Source organism: Parasteatoda tepidariorum, chromosome 1 (assembly GCF_043381705.1).
Source record: "Parasteatoda tepidariorum isolate YZ-2023 chromosome 1, CAS_Ptep_4.0, whole genome shotgun sequence".
Taxonomy (NCBI): Eukaryota; Metazoa; Arthropoda; class Arachnida; order Araneae; family Theridiidae; genus Parasteatoda; species Parasteatoda tepidariorum.
This window is the reverse complement of record NC_092204.1, coordinates 98,072,732-98,086,499: the sequence shown is the minus strand read 5'-3', so window position 1 is coordinate 98,086,499 and position 13,768 is coordinate 98,072,732. Positions and strand designations below refer to the sequence as shown.

Sequence of the window (13,768 nt, the reverse complement as noted above, 5' to 3'; positions counted from 1 at the left end):
AATTCTGAATTTGAGTTATCATTTCCTGAAGAGCTTGAAAAGGATAAATTTCCATTTAAAAAATCGGGACTTTTCATAATTTTTGTGATCTTTTTTTCAAAATAATTACTTTCATGATTTTCCTGACAGGTAGTACACATAAGAGCTACGAAGAAAAATATAAAAGTTAAACCTTATATAACCATAAGCTTTTAACAATTTAATCATGAGGGAATAAACTATGGCTGAAANGACTTTTCATAATTTTTGTGATCTTTTTTCAAAAGAATTACTTTCATGATTTTCCTGACAGGTAGACACTCTGTAAAACAAATAATACACATAAGAGCTACGAAGAAAAATATAAAAGTTAAACCTTATATAACCATAAGCTTTTAACAATTTAATCATGAGGGAATAAACTATGGTTGAAAGTAGGTACAAAATGCACATCATAAGACTTCTGAGTTTGAAAGCTGAAAATGATAATAAAAGAGAATGTTAATATGCAGAAAAGACTTTTTCTTAAAGGAAAAAATAAGTAAGGACTTCGGGTTTTGTACCTAAGTGCAGTCATATTTAATAATAATTTCGAATACGAGTTTAGAATTATGTTTGTTTAATCTAATTAATTCTTGTTTTCTTAGTATAAAATAGAAATAATGGAAAGTTTACACTTATATGGACCACCATATGGACTCAAGTGGAAACTTTCCATATAAGTGGAACCTTATATGGACCGCCTTTTTTGAATATCAATAAACATTTATTGATTTTAAAACTACAATGTGACAAAGATGAACATACATAAATGAATGGAATGATTTATGGTAATTAAAAAGGTGATGAAGGGATTAAGCAAGTTAATAGCGGCAAGCTGCTTCTCGGGTTACATTACAACATCTACTTCAAAGTTTTTGAAAACAAAGAGTTAATATTTTCTTCTGCGCTCACAGCGACATTTGAAGACAGTTTTTGGGCTTGCGACAATTTATTCTCAATTTAATGCCACAATTTATTTTTAAGAAACACTAAGCATTATACTTAACATTATCTATTTTGAAACTAATGCTCAAAATATCATCATTAAAGTGAGATTATGATATATATTTAATAATGACTACAAATGCATGTTCAGAAATCTGTTGAGCTCAAGATAAAAATAACTTTCAACAAGCTTTTTGTAACAGACACTGAATTGCTAGATAGGCTATGGTCCAGTAAGGAATGTAATGCAAAGGAGTAACAACATTAGTTTGTAACAAATGAAATGAAAAATAATGATTGAACATAAAATTACTTACTTAAACTTTGTACTGCTAATTTGTTTCTAGTCGTATGAGTCTTAAGAGAAAAGAGATTCCGAGTATCTGGAAAAATTTCCTGTCCTTCCGGAATGACCGGAATAGACTTTTGCAGAGTGAAAATAGAATGTTTGTGCATGACTTTAGGAAAAGACTGTAGAACTGAAGGAGCATTTTTAGATACTTTCACATTCTGGATAATGTTCTGAAATTATAAATAAAAAAATCTGATTGGAAAGATTGTCCAATAAAAATCAAGGTTAACAACGAATTATTAACTAAAAGGCAGGGCTCGAAAAAACTCAGAAATTTTACCCGTCCCCGTTGTCCAACAATGTACCCGTCCTCCTTTGAAATTAACCCGTACCTTCTAAATAAATAAAAATATAATTTTTCTTTTATTTATTACAAACATTTATATAAATTGCACAATGAATTAGTAGTTACTAGGATTACAAATAGGATTACATTATACAGTAATAAAAGAAATACTAGGTTACTAATAGTAACCTAGTATGTATTTCTTTTATGAAATAATTTATTTCTTTTATGAAATAATTTAAATGACAAAGGTCAAGTTATCTGGAATGTCAATTTATCCGAGAGTACCGCGTTTTTTAAATGAATCAAATATGACGTTTGCCAGTTCCACAATCAAGTCAATGATTTACAGAGGTTTTTGCAATTTGAAAGGGGTTTTCCATTTAGGTAGATGTTCATAATTGCGTTTAACGCTTCCTGCTTAAGACCAGTACGTAATGTATTTTTTTGTAAGTTCATTGCTGAAAAGCCCCTATCAACCGCTGCAGTACTCCCAAACAAAGAAAACATCAATTCCACCATGCGCAGAATGTTGCTGTAGTACTAGATTAGTGGGTCATTTTAGAGGTGAGGCGCTAAACTATTGTAAGATAACAAAAATTGAAAATGTATCACGAACATAAACGGGAAGATGGCCGTCCGCATGGATGGCGGATTCGAGAAATTGGTTGTCTGCGGGGAATTTTTTATCGCCGAGGGCGGACGGACGGGCTGTTTTTCGAGCCCTGCTATAAGACAATTCTTTTATTTATAAATGTTGTATTTGCAGACTTTAAAAAGAGCATATAACTTAGAGGAAAAAATTCTAGCAGTTCAAATAGTTTTTGAAAAATAAGTCTTGAAATCATTTACACTTGCTTTAATATTAAGTAACTTTCAAAAGTTTAAAACTTTTGTTAAAATTTTAAACTCAGTGTTATGGAAGTAATACAATATCTGAGTTGCCAAACTAGCTATTTGTAATCAATAATACATATAACCTTAAAAAAATTTAAATTAGTACTACTTCAAAGTAATTTAAATACTTCTTAATTCTTTACAGGCATATAACTAATATTAATGATGTTATCAGGGCTCATTGTAGAAAATGTGACTAAATGTTTTTAAAAAGTGATAAATAATAGTGACTTAATTAAAAACAGTGTTAATATTCAGGCAACATCCTAATAACCTTAAAAATATACAACTTAAAGTGAAAAAATTAGTTTAGAATCATTTATTGTTGTATATTGCTTTAATTTACTGCTATTGAAATCTTTTTTTTTTTAAATTAAATAATAAATATTTTTTAATTTTTCCCAACTAAAAAAATAGTTGCATGTTTAACTTTAGCAACTATGGCTTAAAGTATTATATTAAAGAAGCAATGAAAGTATACAACAATAATATTGCTGTTATCATGTAAAGTCAACACATAATTATTGAGACGTGTTTCTCTTCAAGAGTAAAAAAACGATATGTTTTTAAATACGATGCGGATAACTGAAAAAGCCTTTAAGAACTATTATTGGAGAAAAAAAAGTACTTTTACAATAGAAACGGTGCAAAACGAATGTGGCAAAAAGTGATTAATGAGATAAAAAATAACAATATCGTATTAAAAGTATCAAAATTGGAAATATGTGCGACACATGTGGGGTTAAATTTGAAGTATGCATATGTAATAACTTTGTATAAAAAATAAAAATGGTTAAAAAAACTCTCAGGGAAAAAAAAGAGGAATCACAATAGAACCGTTAAAAGTGAATTTTGAATAAATCATTAACAAATTGTCATTACTGAAACCTGAAATACAAGAGTCAGAACTGCCAGAAAACAATATTAATTTACAAGGTAATCGCTCTGAATCAAGTGCGTAAAAAAAGTTAACTTTAAGGTGAAAAAGGCAAGTAGTAATAACATCGTATTAAAAAATCACGAGGAAAGAGGTGACAAAATTATAAAAATTCGCAGGAGCGCCTAAGGTAAACACTGGAAATAAAACTAGAAATCACGGTGAAATCAAATAAGTCCGAGAGTGATTTTCGAATAAATCATTAAAAAATAGTTGTTACTGAAATACATGTAACATAATAAACATTGTATTAATTAATATATGGAAATTTAAAAAACCATGTGAAAAAAAATTAGTGGAACTTCGTGAACTCATGTGACTGATAAAACGATTATAAAACCAAGTAAATTTAAGGTGAATTAATTTGAAATTCTCTAATTTAAAATTTGTGCGTCATAACATTGTATAAAAAACAGCACAATTTGAAAAATCACATATAAAGGACTGAAATTCTTAATAAATACTAAAATCAAATATAATTTTTTAAAAATATCCAACGGTGGGAAATTACTCAAATTCACATGACATAATAACATCTTATTAAAAAATAATCAAATTTTTGAAAAGGAAAACAAATAATAAAAAATATAATATAAAAGTAAACATTTTATTTACGCTTTTTCTTTTGAAGAAAAAGTAAGAGCTTTTAAAAGTAAAATAAGAACTTTTAAGAGTGCTTAATTTCTATGATGCAAAATTATGCCCTACTAAGCACATTTAAGGTACATATGAAGCCTACAAAAAAAGGAAATTCAATTCAATGAGAAATACACAAAATTTCCTGTTCTGCAGCTCCACAGCAGATAAGAAATCGAAAGTTAAGTTAGATCATGAATAAAATCATTCCTTGATACAATGAATGGCTCTCTTGCATTTCAAGGGGAATTCATTTGAAAGTGGAAATTGTCTATTTTTCTTCACATATTCAATCCTCTTTTATGCCCCATTCACTTGGATGAATCCTTTTTTACTAGAGCAAGAGGATTGTAATATCATGGGTTTAGGAAAATGTGAAATCTTTCTTTTGATTGAAATGGGTGAAAATTGTGAAATTTAAAAAAAAGTGAGATAAGTGACTAAGCCTTAAAAACAGTCAATAAAAGTTACCATTTTTTAAGATAGTGAGAAAAAGGGACTCATGCCTAGCCCTGTGTTATGTATGAATTTAATATTAAATAAAAAAAAGTAAACTTTTCCTTGAATATTCACTGTAAACAACAAAATATTAGAATCTTTCATAGTTAAGGGGGAAAAACTTATTTTTAACAGATTCTTGGGAAAATTCTCAAAAGACCATTATCCTGACTATGAAATCGGAATAAAATTCTAATTTTGCTTCTAAAAGTTTTTAGAAATTGGTGTAAATGTAAACCTATTTTCCAAAAAATTATTAGAAAAGGTAGAGCATTTTTAACTGAGTTATATGCTTTTTAAGGTTTGCAAATGTGACATTTGCAAATGGCGGAGTTGCTCTATAAAAAAAGAATTTTATAAAAACATTTTATGTACCAGAGTTTGATTTTTAACTTTTTTGCTAGGATCATCAACCACTTCTGAATCATCAATCGCGCTTGGATTAGACATTTTAGAACTCTTTGCTGTTTCATCACATGCATAAATTGCTTGGCCACCATCTTTTGCACTCATGACATCAACAATAACAGGTAAAAAAGAGCCACTTTCAAGCGGCTGATTAGCTGTTGTTGGTGACGGAAGCTCAGGAGTCTTTGGACTTTCTTTTGACATTTTAGACTCAATAAACTAGAGGGGAAAAAATAATTAGAAAAATGTCAGGATGCAGAAAAAAAAATATTTAACAAACACACCACATCAATATCATTCTTAAAACCATTTTTATCATGCACTTTTTTATATAGTAGATGAACTTACCATTCTTTCTCTATTAAATTGTACTTCACATTGATTATCCAGAGCATGAAAATCCTTTTGATAAACATTAAAAAAGAATGTGAGAAAAGTATAGAAAAATGTGAACTTGTAAAAATAACAGTCAAAATGTGTGCATGCAGAAGAAATTCTGGAGAAAAAGAAAATGAAATATAGAAATCACATGCAACAAAATGAGTGAATTTATTTTGGCAGCAACCCAAGATATCTTTGGAAACAGTACATTCTATGAGAATCCATATGGATCTTTTTAAAAGCAGAGTGAGGTTTAGCAGTTGCAGCTGATTCTTTTTTCTTTTTTAAACAAAGTTTTGCTAATTATTTTTTAAAACAGAGCAACGTAAAGCAAGAAGCTGCTGAAGTTTTTTTTTTTTTAAACCCCACATTTACAAAGTATTTTCAAAATGCAACTAAAGGATTCTTTTAATATCAGTTTTACAAAATACAGACTTTTTAAAGGGCATTATAACTTTTTAGAATTAGCTGCCAACATGGTTAGGAAAAAATCCAGTAGATTTTATGAAATAAAAATTTCATAATTGTCGCATAATGTGATGAATATTTTACAGTTATGATTGACATTAAAAAAACTTGAAAATGTCGTGTATTATGTTAACTCATAATTTTGAATAGTAATAGGCATTTAATTCATCAAAGGCAGCTATGAGATTTTTTTAAATTAATTTAAAAGGGGAGTTCTGAATAAAAATAAACTGAACATTTTAGAAAAAAAGAAGCTTTAGACTGACTTACTTAAATGAGGCATGTTTCATTATGCATTAGCAATATACTTATTTAAATATTCAAGCACGCAATAATCTGTGCAAATATTCCATTTCAACAGGGATTTTTTTTTTTTTTAATTAACACAGTTTTAGGGCATTTTCTAAAAAGTACAAAAACCAAGAAAATTTTTATTAAACCAGTAGACCAGGAAAAACAAATAAAATTCAGTAGCCTACTGGGAAAATTCAGCAGAGTTGGCAGCTATGGAATTGTATACAGGGAGAAAGGTTTGATAAAAAAAAATTATATCCATTAATAGTTTTATGCCGGGCACAAAATAAATGGTTGAGTACCTTTAAAAATAGACTTTAACTCTTATGAAATAATCAGTGGTCTTCTAGGCTATAGTCAAGGCTATAGTCTAGGTCTATATAGTCTAGGCTATAGTAAATTAATGTCAACTCTGAATAAAGGGTATGGTAATTTATTTTTTAATATGTTCTATCAAAAAATCTTAGGTGAATATCATACATCTAATTGTGTATATTACAGTCCTCGTAATTTTTTATCCAGATTAATAATTTTTCTTTTTACCTTTAATGTTTAAACATAGTGCTCTACTTATCGCAAATATGCAACATTAAACTTGTTTACTAAAAACTTATGATAAAACTTCAATTAGCAAAGAGCATCATTCATATTTTTTTAATCAAATTGCAAAAATTTAGAAATTTATACTGTTTAATTTTATTTTATTTCATCTATAAATTATTCATTTAACAGAACAGGGTGTTTTAGTTACTGTTTAGTCCTTTAGACCAGCATGTAAGTTTTCTTAATTTCTACCCCTATAAACATGTTTATCTTACTGTATATATCTTTATTTTATATCTAGTTAAGAAAATCAGTTAATATATAAAATATAATGTCGACCTCTTTCTTACTAAAGAAAAGAAACACATAAATCCTCACAATTATTATCCAAAATTGGAATTAAAAAAAAAAAGGATCAGAGTTTGTTGAGTACAGTTAATACATAATATCAATCAGTAGTTGAAAGTCGTAAGGGGTAAAAAATTATTTAGATCAAAGTGAACATGATCATAATTTTTTTCCCAATTGAACATTTGAGAGAAAAGTTACAAGTTGTAATAAGATTTAATATGCTTGATATATTGTTGTAGTACTGACAAGCTAACCCTCCTAGCATCTCGACTCCGAAACACCAGAATTTTTCCGGTCGCTACACACTAGTACTTTCTCATGCAAGGAAGAAACCAATCTCTCATAGCAGGAAAGTTATGAACTGACTTTAAACATAGAGCTCCTTACTTAATTTTAGATATAAAAATCTTCGACATTTCCAGGCTTTTCAGGAAATTTTCAATTATAGTACAGACTATATATTAACTACACACAATGATTTTTCATTAAAAAAAAGCACATTTTTCAATTGGTGGGTCAAATCAGACTTACTAAGAAATAAAATAACACCACGTAAAAATATCCTGAAAATATCAAATTGTGATGAATTTTTTTGCAAGTAATTTAAGTTTGAAAGAATGCCAGGGTCATTTTCTACAAATTTGAAATATTTTTGAATCATAAAATGTTAAAATTCGTTTAATGATAGAATTATTTTACTTTAATGTATAAACACATTATAATTCTTCAATTTTTCACCATCTAACATTAATACTTTTTACGCCTGTAAAAGAAGGACATAGTTTGAAATGAAAAGAAATAAACTGAACTTCTTTAAGATATTCAACTAAAAATGCACTTATTAAAACTAATTTACAATTAAAAGTAAGACAAAATATCAATTAGGCAATATTAATTCATTACTGCTGTGTTTTCGAGTTTTTAATGACAAAATTCATTTGAAACTCGAAGCGTTTTTTTAATCACTTCATATCAGTGATTTCACTTACAAGCTATAATGCATCAAATATGCCAAAAATCATAAAAGAAAGGTTAAAAAAAAGTTATTACACATCTCCTGGAACATCTGATACCTTATTTTTTTATAAACTTACACACAAAATAAAAGAATATAGTGTGGGCAAATATATATAACTAACGATAATAAGGGGTAAGAAAAACTTAGAATACACGAGGGAAAAAAATATAGTGAGGGCAAAATTACAACCAAACATTAAATATATAAACAAAAAAAAATTTCCTTCTCTAATAGTAGCTAAAGAAAATTACAATAATTTTGAGTACATCATCTCTTTTTGTTGATTCACGAGTTAGATCTATTTAAAAACCTTGATTGATCAAATATAACTCTTTTATTGCTTTAAAATACACTGTTTTGTTTCTTAATAGATAAAATAATTATGAACGGGCGCATTAATAGATAGATAAGAGGCAGAGAATTCATATTTAAAATAGGGTTCCACTTTTAGTTAAAATGAACTCAACTAAATGAACTAAAATGAAATGAAATTTGGAAGTCCTGGTTCTTAAGGACCTGCACTTTCCAAAGTTAAGCAGAATCACTTTAATATACTATAAAGATGATTCTCATAAAGATTTGACATTGACACATCAATGTAACATAAAAATTTTTTTTTAAACAAACTGTTAATTTTGAATATAAAATTTATACAAGCATATTAAAATTAAGTTTTTTAAGAATGAAATTTAAAATATGTTACGTGCTTAATTTTCCAGAAAATTAAAACTCAGTTTTTGTCAGAGTAATATATATAAAGTATTTAAATATGCAGTTTGAAATTAAAATTTTAACACGAGTGCAACATATACGTACCTTTTTTAAGATGGATATACTGTTTCCTAAAAAGAAAAAAAAATATTTAAAAAAAAGACTGTCATGGCTATTAATGGAAAACAAATATTTTTACTTTTATATATATACCTCTTATGTATTCGTTAGATCCAATTTTTATAATTTCTGAGTTTTCACCTACAAAAAAAAACCATATTGACATACAAAAATCATTAACTTATTTAAATACAATTTCAATATTAAGTAGATAAAATATTTTAATACAAAAAATAATTTACCTCCTTGCTTGTCATTTACATGGAATGACCCTTGACCTCTCTGGTATTCTTTAGAACCAATTTTTACCGTTTCTGAATTTTCATCTGTAAAAAAAAAAAAAAAAAAAAAAAAAAAGNAAAAAAAAAAAAAAAAAAAAAAAAAAAAAAAAAAAAAAAAAAAAAAAAAAAAAAAAAACTCTTTATTGGTATTAAACATCAATTTTGTATTAAATTTTTAAAAAGTGGAAATGAATATTATTACTGAAAATATATTCATACATAATAAAAAAAAAGAAAGAAAAAAGATAAATGTAAATAAATGTTCTTATTCTTCAAATCACCTTTAACTATCTTGATCTCTAAAGTCATATGCTGTCTTTTTTATTATTTTATACCTATTAAAATTTTTGAAATTTTCTATATCACAAATTTTTATAGATCAAACATTTTTAAGGTTAAAAATATCAATATTTGAGGATCAGTTTAAGCTGATTCCATGTAAAATAAATAATTCAGATTTTGTAAAAAGATTTTCTCAAAAATTAGACAATCTGTATTTATAAGAAAAGAATTTAATACTAGAATATTTTAATTGATTATTGATTTCTTGAAATAAAAAAAAAATTTTTCATATAAAATAAATATTCCAATTATTAAAACTCTAATCATCCACATCCACTGATGACTAGAAATATATAATGACCTAAGTCCAAAAAGAGACAATTTTTAGGGAGAGTTGGAAAAGGAAAAACACTCACATCTAAAATGGCGTTCTTCATTTCATCGGGTTCGTAGTCAACAACACCTTACTAAAATTATTGTTATTTTTATCGGAAGTTATTTGTTATTTTTATTGTTATTATTATTACTTTTATAGTACAGAAACAAAATGCTTGGCGACTGGTCACTGATGCCACTTAGGAGGTACTCCACTTCACTATGCATGTCACATTTAGCCAGCACAATCTTTCAACACATTTTTGGACTATTACTACCGGAGTTAGCACTTTGGGGGTTCTTCACTTTGATTAGATTGGTCTTTAGGACATTTTTCCGCAAAAATATGATCTTTGACTTTTCTGGGACTTAGGTCGTTTTCCATTTCTAGTCCTCAATTAAAATCTTTTTAAAGGAGGAAAGTTAAATAATGGACAAATATGGTTACTTTGAAAAAAAATTTTCAGAGTTGTGCCATTTGTTGAAAAATTTGCGAATAATTTTGATACTTGTCTTGAAATGAACATTTTAAAAAACTTTATGAATTCTTTCAACGAAAGCACAAATACCCCCCCCACCCCACCCATTAATTATCAGAATGAGGTGTGGTAACAAACAATATTGATAATTGAAGTTCGACTACTTTAACAGGGTGCATAGCCAGATTTTTCAACAAAAAATAAGCACCTTTTAAGTTCTTTTTACGCACTCAAAAAATATTTTTAATTACTTTCCAAAAAAAACATCATAATTAGGATCTGCGAAGTAATAATTTTTTTTCCCTATCGTTTAAAGTTCTTAATTTATAAGCATAAAATCAATAAAATTTAGAAACATTTTCAGAGACTTTACATAATCATGATAAAATAACTAGTTTCTGATAAATATTGCAGAGAAAATTGTGAAAAGCAGGCATTTTTTAAAATTTAAAACGAAAATCGATATGGCAAAGAAAAAAAATACTGTTAATAGATAGAAAATTAAGCATTTTTTACAAACTGCAAATTAAAAAAAAAGCATCTTTAAGGGCTTTTAAAGTCGCAAATCAAAAATAAGCACCTTTAAGCATTTTTTAAAAATGCTACGCACCCTGTTTTTAAATTTCAAAAACATAGGACGAAGCAAAAAATAACATAACAGAGAAAATGACATATAAAATAATTTATGAAGCAAATGTAAATTCATAGCAAATTAATAAATTCAATGTAATAATATTCATCATGTTAATAAGTTTTTATTAATTAAAATTTATGACTTTTGTTTTTTTTAAGGTCATCTTAAATAAGTAGAAAAATTGACAAAATTTAGAAACTAAAATATGGCTAAAATCGGGAGGGCAGACAGTTGAAAAAATTGCCAAAAAAATAAAAGCAGATAATAAATCGGAAAAAAGTAGAAAAGTAACATATAAGCTGTATAAGAGTTTAATAGTCTGTTTTTAATGAATACTAGTATCATTAAAAATTACTTACTAATTACCAGAATTTTTTTTACTCATCTTTTATTTTAAGTAAAAAAAAAAAAAATAGAGCTCAATTAATACTATATATACATAGTTATCTTAACCACATTAAGGATTTAAGGTAAATGCACATACAATATAATGTGAATAGTTTCAATAAAAAAATCTAAAATTATTTTTAAGAATAAATTGTTTTCTTTTTGTTTTTTCTTTATTAAATTTTTTAGTACTACAGGGTGCGTAGCCAAATCTTTCGACAAAAAATAAGCACCTTTTAAGAACTTTTAAAGCACGCAAAAAATATTTACAAAGTACAAAATTAAAAAAAAAGTTTACAAGGCAAAAAAAATTTAAGCACTATGTACATTAACAAAATGCAAAATAATTTTCCAAGACTTTACATGATCATGATAAAATAACTAGTTTCTCACAAAGAACAGTTTTCTTGATTATATTAGCCATTATAAAATGATCGAGAGATTTTTCGGTTTGATTTCAGTGGGTAGAAAATGAAGCTTAAAATTGAGAATATCTTTTAAAATGCACATGAGAGTGCAATAATCTCACTAAACGCAGCTCACTATACGCACATGCGAACTCGCAAGTATTTCACCAAATCATTAAAATGATTGGTGCTTTCATACGCCATAGACAGACGGTACACCGAAATGAATTATGAAATAGCTGAATAGAACAATATGAAAAGTACGCTTTTGCATAATACGCAGCGAAACTCAAAATGGTAATGAAAAAAAAATTTTCATTTTTGAAAAGGGAAAACTAAGCACTTTTTAAAAACACCCATGTACTATACTCTTAACCCCTTGCCAGTGTCGCCCGAATCCAGTTCAGGCAACTACGGTGTGCATTATTTGTGATGCTCGAATTGACATCGGGCAGGAGAAAAATTAACGTTTCTATTTAGTGAAGTCCGAGCTGAGTTTGTTTCTACATTAGGATACTTAATTCACTATTCTCCTAATAGATGGCATTAGTGGTCCTAGTTTTTCATCGATTATGACTTCAGTCGAGGGAGGGAAATGCGGGTGGGGGTTATGGGATATAATATACTGTAAAAGATTTGTAAAATTTATGTATTGAAAATCACAATGAGGTGTTTTTATATTATATTTAGCTTCAAAATTTTCTTTAATTTGTTCTAATTGAATATAACAAGTGTGGGTAATCCATTACTTTTTAATGTTTATGTAAAAACTATAAATGCAGTAGTTATTGCATTTAAAATTTTATTTTTGTAACAAAAAACCATTTTTGAACTTTTATAATAATATAAAGGACAAAATTAAACAGTAAAAAAAAAATTCTGTTTTTGGTTCATTTTTCTGAAGTATATATCACTGTTAAGAGGTTAAACAACTTTTATAAATTTTTATCACATGCTTTTTCAAGGTAAGCAGAATTACAATGTTTGAATTCGGAAGAAGTTCCAGAAAATGATTTTTCGACTAGCTTACGGTCATACAGACAAGGTCAAATATGTAAAGAAATTTAACTAAAAAAAGTTAACTTTGAGCAACTAAGAATACCTAACAAGGGATTGATGTTAAAATTAATTATTAACTTTAAATAAAAGCTAAATAATTGAAGTAAGTTACTGTTTTTAGAGCATTCAATACTGTCATGAATGCCTATGCCTTATAACATTGGAATACAATAATATCTAATAGCATGTTACTATTATCTTTTTAAATTATCATTTTCATACAAACAGTATAAGATAAATCTTATAAAAAATGACTTATTATTCTAGCTATTCGAAAATATAATTTGAATAAAATTCCCTGTATTATAAAAATTAAAAGAGTAGAAAAAATATTCGTACAGAAATTGAGAATTATTTGGTCTACTTTGTTAATTAAAGGCAGTAGAGGATCTTTATAATTCTAACCTTGAAACATGAGGCTTTGCACAAAACAGAAGCTTGATTATAATGATTATTTTGCATATCATTAAATCTACCTACTAAACATCACAATATATATCTGGAACAGATGAATAAAAGTAATTTTGAAACACTTTAGAACACAAAAACAAGCATTTAAGTACTTATTATTTACAGACAAAAATTGGAATTACTAAGCATTAAAAATAGAATGCAACAGAGTTCTCCCTAAGAATAAATAAAGGCACTCCCCCACAGAAAAAAATTACTAAATTGTGTAATAACTGAATTTAATCATCTAGTTTTTAAATTACCCTTTAATACTAATTTATGTATATAATTCAAAAAGTCATTATCATACATTATCCAAAAAAGAGAAAAATTTGTAGTTAATAAAAAATAATTAAAGAGATGCTAAAAGACAATCTCTGAGCATAAATTTTTTTCAGAAAAAAAATAAAACCAAAACAAATGTTCGATAAACTTAATAGCTTTCTTCCAGAATTTAAACTGAAAATTATGAAAAAATGGACATTTAAAGGTGCATTTAAAAAAAAAAGGTGTTTATTTAAAAAATAATTTTAAAATCCCTTATTCAT

At 27.0% G+C, this 13,768-nt stretch overlaps 1 protein-coding gene across 3 annotated transcripts in view; it reads right to left on the bottom strand.

The window, feature by feature from the left end:
* The window catches only part of LOC107454790 (uncharacterized), a 125,914-nt gene that overhangs the window by 34,599 nt on the left and 77,547 nt on the right, over positions 1-13,768 (bottom strand). For all 3 annotated transcript variants that reach the window (XM_016072086.4, XM_016072092.3, XM_071184334.1), the window contains 6 exons: positions 9,109-9,192; positions 8,960-9,007; positions 8,852-8,877; positions 5,329-5,382; positions 4,948-5,199; positions 1,284-1,488 (listed from right to left, as the gene is read on the bottom strand). In XM_016072086.4, coding sequence (XP_015927572.2) covers positions 1,284-1,488; positions 4,948-5,199; positions 5,329-5,382; positions 8,852-8,877; positions 8,960-9,007; positions 9,109-9,192 — 669 coding nt within the window. The remainder of the gene's footprint in view (positions 1-1,283; positions 1,489-4,947; positions 5,200-5,328; positions 5,383-8,851; positions 8,878-8,959; positions 9,008-9,108; positions 9,193-13,768) is intronic.